This window comes from Antechinus flavipes, chromosome 1 (assembly GCF_016432865.1).
Source record: "Antechinus flavipes isolate AdamAnt ecotype Samford, QLD, Australia chromosome 1, AdamAnt_v2, whole genome shotgun sequence".
Taxonomy (NCBI): Eukaryota; Metazoa; Chordata; class Mammalia; order Dasyuromorphia; family Dasyuridae; genus Antechinus; species Antechinus flavipes.
This window is the reverse complement of record NC_067398.1, coordinates 47,952,302-47,964,006: the sequence shown is the minus strand read 5'-3', so window position 1 is coordinate 47,964,006 and position 11,705 is coordinate 47,952,302. Positions and strand designations below refer to the sequence as shown.

General features: G+C 32.4%; 1 protein-coding gene across 3 annotated transcripts in view; it reads left to right on the top strand.

Moving 5' to 3' along the window:
- Positions 1-11,705, top strand: part of RAD18 (RAD18 E3 ubiquitin protein ligase) — a 106,005-nt gene that overhangs the window by 2,240 nt on the left and 92,060 nt on the right. For all 3 annotated transcript variants that reach the window (XM_051981430.1, XM_051981419.1, XM_051981441.1), the window contains exons 2-3: positions 3,827-3,908; positions 11,564-11,625. In XM_051981430.1, the coding sequence (XP_051837390.1) occupies positions 3,827-3,908; positions 11,564-11,625 (144 nt within the window). The remainder of the gene's footprint in view (positions 1-3,826; positions 3,909-11,563; positions 11,626-11,705) is intronic.

Here is an 11,705-nt window from a genome sequence, read left to right as displayed (position 1 = left end):
GAAAATTCCATACATATTCATGTGGGATGTCGCTTATATAGTCCACATATACTTACATATTTGCTTATTATATAATCATATAGTTGATTATATATAATGATAACTTCTATAATAATTTGTATATTAAATACATGTTTTTATATTGCCATTTGTACATTTCTATATATTATTACATAAAGGATATTCTTTAATCATTGATGATTAATAATGATATCTAATAATTGGTGAGATATAATACATATTTAACATTGTGGATATTACAATTGACTTTGGAATTGATTTAAACATAGTCCCTAAAGTAGAAGATGCCATAATAATGGAAGAAATTCATAGGTGTTATGATTACTGTAAATTTGACTTTTAATGTTTAGTCACTTATCTCCCCCAAATTTTCATGAAAATGGCCCACATACATATAAAGACTATCCTTGAGGAAATTCTGAGAAGGAAACAGTCTTTCACAGTTTTCCACAACAAACTACATCTTTGTAGTTACAGTTGGTGTGGAGATTACAGGGTAGCATTTTGTTTTGTTAAAAATTAAAAAAAAATTTTTTTTAAACAAAGTAAATCCTTAAAATAAAGATATACAACAACAACAAAAAAGGCACAACCACAAAGGTAGTTTTGTTCTGTGGCCCTGTGTATCTATATTAAGCAAGGCATAAAACAGGGAGATGAGGCTTATCAAAAGGTGATGACCAAGTACAGAGGCTAATTAGGCAAGTAATTTCCTATAGATGCTCCTGGAGGACCACCTCATACTGATTTTTCAAGTATTAGAAGGCATGCTACCTCATTGAGATCCATAGTTATGCTAAAGAGATTCCATAGAGGAAGAACAAGCTAGAAGGAGAATGCACATTCATATAGGTAACCTATGGAGTTGGGTCATCTCTTTCTCTTCTCTCTCTCTCTTTCTCTCTCTCACTAGATATAAATGGGACAATATATATCATGGATAAGTTTAAAATGTGGAAAATAACCTGATCCCCAAATTGAACAAGAAGAGAGTAGGCTGATTTCATATGAGAATTGCATATTGCTTTCAATGATTTGACAGTTTTTGTTTTTTTAATCCAATGTTCTCCTAGCAACATGATGTAGTAGATACAGATCTGGCCTTGGGAGTCAAGTCTTGCTTCTGATATTTAGTGGCAAGTGACCCTCTGCCAATTTTATAATCTCAGTGTACTTCAGGCAGCTCTCTGAGGCTAAACTCTTGAACAGGTACTGCTCTGCCTTGTTTAGGGAATTTTCTCAGTAGAACTTTCTGAAGTCACCTTTGTCTCTCCCTGTCTGCCTGTATTCATGGCACAGTCTTGGGTAGACATGCTGAAGCAGCTTCTGGAACTCCTCTGAAAAATATCTTTGGTTGAGATAAACCCCATATTCTGAAATACACAAAACCCTTGAAAAAAGGGAAGTAATGTATTGCAAAGTGCTCTAGACTTGATAATCATGAGATGATCTGGACTTTACTTGTGAGCAACAGTGGTAGCTCACATCCAATGAGACTTGAAGTTTATACGTAAGTGCTGTTTGATGCACAGTAAGCTTGAAAGGCATCTGAAGTGTCTTCTTCATTTTGCAGGTAAGGACTCCAAAGGTCAGAGAGGTAGATTATGTTGCCTAAGGCAGCACAATTTTTAAATAGCATAATTTGAATTTGAATTTATGTTTTTTTCCATTCTTAAGTTTGGTATGGTCTTTCTGGACTCCCTTCTCCACTCGTATTCACCACATAGACTTAGGTAAATTACTCTCCTCCCCAACAAGCATTTACTAATTGTTTTTGTTATATACTAGACATTAGTGTTAAGCACTGGATATGTGCAAAAGTTAAAGACAATACTTGGTTTCAAGGAGTTATGAAGGGAGCTTCAGTCATTTTATACTTGTATCTAACTCTGTGACCTCATTTGGAGTTTTCTTGCCATAATTTTTTTTTTTTTTTCATTTTCTTCTCCATTTTACAGAGAGGAAATGGAGGCAAGTAGAGTTAAGTGACATGCCCAAGGTTACACAGCTAATAAGTGTCTGAGGCCAGATTTGAATTCAGGAAGCTGAACTTTCCTGACTCCAATCTTAGCACTCTTATCTGCTACTGTACCAGCTAGCTGGAAACAGTATCTAGAAAGAAGCTGGAAAGTATGCGTGGGGGTTCTGTTGGGAAGGGAGGGTGTGAGGAAATCTATAGAAAGAGAGGACCAAGAATGGATGGAACTTGTGGGATAAGGAGAGTACTTGATGTGGAAAAAATCCAAAGAGTCAGGAGTGGAGCCCAGAAAGTAAATGTCTCTATTTCCTCATCTGTAAAATGAGAATAACACCTATTTTGGTTTCTCTACAGACTATAGTGAGAATTTGAGATGATATCTGTAAAAGTACTTAAAATGATATAAAGTGCTATATAAATGTAAGGTATTATTTTGAAAACATGAAACCATATTTCAAAATAATATTCAGTTGGTCAATTGGTATGCATTTTATAATCACATATACCACCTACACCAGGTATTGCTAAACTCTGGGGATTATAAAGAAAGGCAAAAACAGTCTCTGCCTAAAGAGGTTACATTTCATTGGGGGAGAGAACATATGACTAACTAGATACATACAAATCTTATATGATATAAATGGAAGGTGATTTTCACAAAGAAAACATTAGCAAGTTAGATTTTAGCTTTGATATTTACTTATTTTAACTTAGCATATTATCTTGGGCAAGTCACCTTTATGTTCCTCAGTTTCCTCAACTGTAAAATGGGGATAATAGTACCTACCTTATAGGATTATTGTGAGAATCAAATGAGATAATTTTATAAAAGTACTTAGTCCAATGCTTAACACACAATGAGTGCTTTGGAAATACTTCCTTCCTTCTCTTTCTTTCCCCTTTCCCTATAATTGCATTTTGAAACCTATAATAGAATGTTGCCTTTTTGGATTTCTTGAGTTCAGCAAGGATTTCGTTTCCTGAACAACTCTCCCTGGCCCAAATGATACTCTAGGCTATTTGTCTGACAGCCTTCCCTTTGGTTCTCTAGTCCTTTCTGGGTCTGTTAGTGCTGTTTTTTTTTTTTTTTTTTTTTTTTTTTTTTTTTGTTTGTTTGTTTTTAATGTTGTGTATTGGAAATAGCACTGTATTTCAGTTCAACAGGCCTGGGTTCTTGGCCCATTGCTGTAACAAGCATTAGCACATGAAGAAAATCATTTAATAAAAAATCAGAGCTTTATATAGTGAATTAGGATTTGTGAAGTGTTTTACACTCATAATCACATTTGATTCTTTTAAGAGCCCTGTGAAATAGAGACTATGCCTGTTTTTTTCCCTATTTTCTGATGAAGAGATTGAAACTTAGATTCATTGACTTGCCTGTGGTTATGTAATTAGTAAGTATCAGAAGTATCTCTGATTCCTGAAGTTCATAGTTCTTTCTGCTATCTTATGCAACCCCTTATGACCTTTATTTTTTCAACTATAAAATGAAGTTCTTGAACTAGATGATCTCTTATGAAATATCATTTTTATAATCAGCCTCTTTTGATGGCTTGTACTGTTAAGTTTGGGCTGTCAGCACAGAGAAGCAGAAGAATCTTATTGATGAGCCAGATACTTCAAGCAGGAGTATAGAACATTGAAAAGATGAGAAGAAAAAAAAGATTGTTACATTTTTTCCTGGGGGGAATTTAGAAAGAATGTTTATTAGTATAGGGTAGAAAGTTTCATTTTATAAGATTTGTTGCCTAGTAGTAATGATCAGGCATGTTTCCAACTTACTTAGAAACTTTAAAGTATTTTTGATGTATTTTTATTTTTCAGGCAATAGATGATTTGCTGAGATGTGGAATTTGCTTTGATTATTTCAACATTGCAATGATCATTCCTCAGTGTTCACATAACTGTAAGTATGATAATATTTTCTTGTGAGAGTGTATGAGATGTATGTTGTGCTATATCAAATGGTATTTATCACTGACAAATTGGGGTACTGCAATGAAATATATCTGATATATGGCTTCTATTTAATAGATATTTATAATGTTGCTATTTTTTTTTTGTTGTTGTTGTTGTTTTTGTTTTTGTTTTTGTTTTCACTCCATCATTTCTTCTTTTTTTTTTAATCTCTTTTATAGTACTGAAAATAAAAAAGATTTTGGTCACAGCAGAAGGTATTTTTATTGTCCTACACTCATAGAACAGGAACTTCAACTTGGAAAAAAAAGCATATAAAATTAAAAGACAAAATTGGCTAGCCAGTCTTATTAATTCTTAAGTTAGAGTTATGGGACTTGAAAATCTTTATAAAATTAAGACAAATGTGCATTATTTTTTATTTATTTATTTTTAGTGAGAGAATTTCAGACATGAAATAGCAATTTAAACTGTTCTTGAATTTCATTTGATAGCTGATTCTGGAATGAGTCATGTGTTGCAGTGTACTTATCTTTTTGTTCATTCTCCCAAATTAATAATTTTGAGGAGTGATAAATACTTAAAAAATTCTTTATATAATCACATAAAGTATTTAGAATGAAGATGCTAATCATTGTTCCAGTTTTCAGTTATTAGTTATTCAGTTTTTGTATCATCTAGATCTAGTCTTTCCCAACTTCTTGTGTTAGGTGAGGGAGCATGTAGAATTTATACCAGAATTTGGATTGCTACTAGATACAGCTGTGATGAAGTGCTTAATGAGAGATAGTGTTTGAATTAAAGAAAATTATAGGATTTGGGAATTGTCTTTGGATTTCAGTTTTACCATGCCATTTTTCCTCCAGTTATTATAATGAATGTTTAGAGTTGCCAATCTATCTCTATCATTTTTAATCAGCAAAGAAGAGAACCTTGTGACTCTGCCATCCCCAACCAACCCTTATTGTTTTAATGTATTTCTTTTTTCAGGAGATTAATGATGGGGGCTTTTAACTTCCAGAACTATTCAGATGTCCAAAAATAATAGTTTATTTTATGACCCTTTTGTTTCAGTCCTCTGAAATTCTGAATCTTTAGTAAGTCTTTTTTTTTTTTTAATGATAAGAGGATAAAACACTATTACAGTTTTTCTCAAATCTCAAAGTAGCTTTGGCTTTAGTGTTGTTTTAATAATTTAAGTACCTTCAGTGACTTGGGTGAGTTGGTTTAGTTGTTTCACACAACATTCATTGCATGTTCCATTATCATTGTCCAAGGTGAACTGGAATCAGTATCTAAGGGCATTTCCATTTATTAACACTGAACTTTTCTGGCATGTTCCACTTTCTATTCTACTCCCTTTTTTGTTTTGATTTTGCTCTGATTCATTTATCTTGGATATATATAACAAGTACTGCATTTAAAATTCATTTGTGATTGTCAAGCATTTGCAAAGTATAGATAAATTAATTCAGACTCATGCAATTAGAGTATTTATGCTATATAATTTTCTACACATAAATCCTGTGAAATGGAAAATTCTTCTTGTATTGCGTTAATAATCTTAAAGCATATTTTTCTCTTTCTTTGTAATTAAAGATCTTCAAAATATCTATTTCTAGATTACCACTTAAAATAACTGTTATAAAATTAAATCAGGAGTAGGAGGCATCATTTTTCTTTTGAGAACTCTTGACCAACAGGGGAAAAAATATAAATGCAGGCCATCACAATTTAAGTGAATGGATATATATATTTAGAATTAGTATAAAGAAAAGAATATATTTCCTTCAATATCTTTTTAAGTGAAAAGGAGAGCTTTATTTAACAAATAAAACTAAATGTACATCATTTAAAGGGATAGAGGAGAGAAGGAAAACAAAGAAAATGAAGAGAAAATCAGAATTGAGAGGCTCAGTATATTCTGAAATGAATGAGCAATTTGGAGATTGTTGTCACAACCATTTGGAAGCTTTTTATTAGTTTTCCATTATCTTTAGTACTTTGCTACCTGGGAACCATAATTTTTGCTTTCATTTCAAAACTTTATAGTTAATTTATGAAATAAAGCTTTATTTTCCCATGGAACTGAGTCTAAAGGTTTTGTACTATTTGTAGAAACAGTTTAGGATTTAGAATTTACGTCAGAACCTTAGGATGTATTTACTCCCTTTTGATATTCATAAAATCCCAGAATATAAAAGCTGAAAGTGACTTTGATCATCTAATTATATTCTAATTTTATATATGAGGGAAATGAGACTGAGAGAGGTTGTGTTTGACTTGTTCATAAGTAATCAATGAAACCCAAACACAACTCTATTGTTTTTAACATCCTTATTGAGAATTTAGAGTTGTCTCTTAGCAATGCTTAAAAATGGCCTTTATTTTATGATTTGGGGGCTTTTTATTTTCTGTACATTTTATCCGTGAGAAAGACAAAAGTCACAAGTTAAAAACACTTTTTGGGAAAAAAAAGAGGTAACCCATCATTCAGAGTGATTCAATTTGCCTTATCAATTTTGCAAAGACCCTACTTTGAATGGAATAGCTGCTGAATCTATCAGGAGATACTCTCTTCTCTGTACTGGCTCTCACCAATCTATGTTTGGCAATAATCTGATAAAGTTAAAACTAAACCAAAGGTTTCATTTATTCATAATTACACTTCCCTTTGGTAATCTGGTGATGCTTATGATCTCTTCAAAATAATATTTTTAAGTGCTTAAAATACATAAGAATTCTATTATAATAGAATTATACAATGAAATAAAAGAATTCTATTATAATGAAATAGTTAAAAAAAAAGTTACAGAACCCAGATTAATGACCGTAAAATTAGAGATTTCCAATTTCTGTTTTAAAGTAATGGATATACAGAAGAAAAATAAATTATGAAGTCTGCAAAGGACTGACTTGTTAATTTGTCTTACATTAAATATACTTAGATGAATAAAATAGCCAGGAAGATACAAGAAATTCTGGGTTTTTTCAGTACTAAGTAAAAATTTATATTGTATTCTCATGTATTTTGATGCTAAATGTGGGATGTCGTCATAGCGACTTAGTAGAATAATGCATGGGGTCTTTCTGAAATTGGACCTGGACTTAAGTTTTGATTCTAGTATATATTAATTGTATATTATGACTGGGCAGATCATCTCATTTCTCTGATTCTCAACTTTCAAATGCATAGTATTTGGATAAAAGTACTTGTATGTTTAAACATTATAAAACAGAAAGCACAATCTAGGTCCTAGCATTCATTTCTTCAAGATTGGTATTTATCTCAGGAAGCTCCATCTTAAAGAGGATACTAGACTGGGGGTTGGAAAGTCTAGGGCCTAGTCTCATTTCTGGCACAATAAACTAGCTGTATGTGACATTGGACTGATCTCTTTATCATTTTAAGTATCAGTATTCTCATCTCTAAAATGAACAGATTGGAATAGAATGATTTCTGAGGTTACTTCTACATTTAAAATTCTATTTTGTGAAGAGTTGGCCCTAGGAGTATTCTTAAGTTCCCATGGAAATGCTAGTTTTTACACTTTTTAAAATTTAATGCAAATTTTTTATTTTTATTTTTTGTATCACCTTTATATATAAATATGATCATTCCTTGTTCCATGCCTAGTGAGCCTTTCCTTATAATGAAGAATAAGAAAGAGAAAAAAAAGAATAGGGAGTTCTACAAGAATATAATACCTAAGTGTTGTTCCATGTTTCATATCAGTAAATCCCCCACCTTAGTGAAAATGAAAGAAAAGTAACTGTTATCAGCTTTTTTTTTCAGGACCAGGTTTGGTCACAATAATAATATATCCTTTTTTCATTTGCTTATTCATTTATATTATATCCATATTACTGAATATATATTATATTTTTTCCTTTTTCATTGTTGGAGTACAGTTCTATATTATTTTCCTGCTTTTTCTTATTTCATTGTGTATCAGTTAATTTGCATTTTCCTTGCATGATTTTTTTGAATTCTTCATATTTAACTGTTTTTTATAGCACAGTACCATTTCAGTAATCACGGATCACAATTTGTATAGCTATTTCTCCAATTAAGGGATGTAGTTTTGTTTCTACCTATTTACTACAACAAAAAGTGCTACTATGAATATTTTTGTGTATTTGGGACCTATCTTTTCTGCCTGTGACATCCTTGGATTATTATGTAAGCTCTTTTGCTTGAAGGATTTAGTCACTTTAAAAAGCCCAAATTGTTTTTCACAATAGCTGGACCAATTCACTGCTGTCTACAATCTATTAGCGTACCTGTTTTTTCAAAATAACTCCAACATTGACTGTTTCCATCTTCTGTCATATTTGTTAGTTTTCTAGTAGTACAGTGAAACTTCAGAGTTACTTTGATTTTCATTTTCTTTGCAAAACTCCAAACTCTTCTTCTTCTTCTTCTTCTTCTTTTTTTTTAACTCAGATCTGATACATCGAATAGCTTATTTCACTTTATTTGTCATAGTCTGTTAATAGTTTGCAATTTTTTAGGAGAATTTTTTGTGTACTTTGTGCCTAGTACATAGTAAGTACTTAATAGATACTTGTTGATTGACCGTTTTTTTCTTTCAGAGTAATTCTTGTTCATATGCTTGTGTTTTAAGTCCCCATATGTATATATCTTGGCTATTGTATCTATATCAGAGATAATTGTTGAAAAGGGATTACTTCTTTTTGTTCTAGATGCATTGGTTTTTCTTTATGCAAAATTTTTTTATATTTCATGTAATAAAATTCTATTTTATTTTTTATGATTACCTTTATTTCTAGTCAAGTCAACAAGCATCTATTAAATGCTTACTATATGTTTGGCACTGAGCAGGAGGTCAGTGAAACTGAATCTCAGAGAATGTGAAAGTAGAAGAAGATAGGAAAGGTAGCAAGTAACTAGTTTATGCAAAACTGAAAGAAAAACAGATTTTTATATTTGATCCTGGAAGTGACAGGGAACCAATGAAATTTATTGAATTTGAATGTAATATGGTCAGTCCCGCAGTTTAAAAGATCAATTTGACAGCAGAGAGGATGGACTGGCCTAGAGGGGAGACTTGAGGTAGGAGGACTGGTGCACAAGTCTAGGTTGATGAGAGCCTGCTGCAGGGTGGTGACTGTTTTAGGAGAAGAAGGAGTATATCCTTGTTTGGGTAAGAGCTCTCCCCTGTAGCTGAATGAGCTGATCTTGTTCTCCCCTCCCCCCCCCTTTTTTTTGGTGGTATCAGTTGTTGTCAGAATTGTTGTTCAGTTGTGTCTGATTTTGTGACCCTATTTGGGGTTTTCTTGGTAGAGACCCTTGACCATTTCTTTCTCTAGCTCATTTTACAAATGATGAAGCTGAGGCAAACAGGGGTTAAGTGACTTATCTAGGTCACCCAGATACTAAGTGAGGCTATATTTGAATTCAGGCCTTTCTGACTTTAGGTTTGGCATACTATTGACTGTGCTACCTAGCTGCCCTCGAACTAGAAATACTTGCTCACATTCTATTTCTGACACATTCTGACTGATTCTGGGCAAACCACTTAAACACTTAAATGTTAAGACTGTGCATTGTAGAGAAGGGACTCACCTGTAGTGATAGATCAGAGAATTCCTTAAACAAAAAATTGTAAACAATTATAAGTATGTTTCCTGCCCTTATATCCATTTTTCAGTTCATTTTGATTTATCATTTATTTTCTGTCAAATGGCCTTTTGGATTTTCCAGAAGCTCTTGTTTGTTTAAGTCTGAACATTCCTCAAATAGTTTCCTTGAATACACCCATTCTGGGGGGGAAGATAATTATAATTATTATGATGAGAATGACACCAACAGTAGTATATATATGTACTTTTTAAGGCTTGCTTGTTATCTCCCTTGACCATGACTTATAACATTGGGAGGTATGGGTTATTCTTATCAGCATATTGAGGAAGAGAAGAGAAACTCCCTGATGTCAGATGCGGACATTTTCCATATTGTACTCGCCATAATTCTTCATGTTCTTAAAGATCCGGCTAGTGATACTTTTCTAGGATTTTCTTATTGTGGTGCAATAGAAAGAACCGGACTTTAGTTTTATAGGGTCAGGATTCAGTCCCTACTTTTCAACTCACTTTGTCACTTTATTTTGTGTATGATGTTAGGTAAATCCCTCAACCTCTGTGGCCACAGATTCTTTATACCTAAAGGGAGGAGGTTGCACTGAGCACAGGTTTTAACCTTTTTGTGTCATTGACTCCTTTGGGAGTCTGGCGAAGCTTCTGAACCCTTTCTCAGAATAATATTTTTTAAAAATTCATATTTGAGGAAGGTATAATTTCAGGTAGTAGAAACTTTAATGAAAAAAAAAAGATGAATTTTTTTTCCCCATCCAAGTTTTATAGACCCCCTGACATCTGTTCATGGTACTGGTAAAGGTGTGGGGTGTGTGTCTGTGGATCCCAAATTGAGAACTCCTGTACTACATGACCTCTAAGCCCTTTCTACTTCTAAAATTTTGAACCTGTGCACATAGTTAGAAGTAGGCCCTTCTTTTCTGTTTGTCATTCTTCTCTGTTTAATCTCGTCTATATAGTTATATTCTAATTTATAATTATTTTTGCGTAAGTGTTATCCTTCTAGATTGTTAATTCCTCCATCTAGAGGTTATTTTTTTATGTAACAGAAGCCGTTCTGTTATTAGACAATTGATAATTCACAGTACTGTTTCCTGTACAATATCTGCTTGTTGTACCTTGTGCTATCTTTTGTTTAAGTGTATGTTCTTGGAACTTTCTTGTTGCAATCCTGTGTACCAGAATTGTTCCTTGTACATGTCAGTGAACTTTGTAGCTATCAAAGCAAAACCATAGTTTATCCATGTTGTGTTTTAAGATTCTCATCTATTAAATAAAAAGTTATTAATATGTCAAGAAATAATTAGGAAGATTATTGACCACCATGGACTCCCCATCCAGCCAAAAATTTAAACTAAGCAAGTCTGGGTTCTGATAAGCAATTATATATGTCTCCACAAAACACATTAAAGTTATATATCAAGAACAGAGTACTTATCAAAGGGAAAGATAAAGCAATTCAAGATACATTTGTAGTATTAAGCTTCAATAATCCAGTACTTTTGAATGTTAAGGTCCCTAGGGTAAAATTAAGGTATTGTAGTTCACAGAGTTATAAATACATGTATTATTTTGATATGTTATTAAAAACAGGATCTTCTGGAATTCTCCAGCATTAATGTGTTGACACTCAATCTTGAACTGCTGTTAGGGGCTTAAATTGGTGGCCTAGTTATTTTATCTATAGCATTAAGGCCATTAAATTCTACTCTGTCTCTAACTTTGAAATTTAAAGTTTGATTTCTTTATTGTCAGAATTATCTTTTTCAACAGCTACTATGTCCGCATAGCTTAGCATTTATACTCTGTGTTTATTTGTATATACCCATTTGTCCTTATCTCCCTCATTAACATTTATTTTTTTTTTTTTTTAATATTTATATCCCTAGTATCTAGCACAGTGGCTGGCACATACAAAGTAGAAAGATACTTGTTGATGGATTGATTGAAGTTTTGTTAGAAGTCAAATTTGCATTATAAATACATATTAATGGATTGATTATGTGTCATTTTTATTTTTTTCAGACTGTTCTCTTTGCATAAGAAAGTTTTTATCCTATAAAACACAATGTCCAACCTGTTGTGTGGTGAGTTTTATGTGAAAACTTTTCTTAATTTCTTTTGATCATAAGTATTAACCTTTCCAAGCTATGAAGAGTCACAGAAA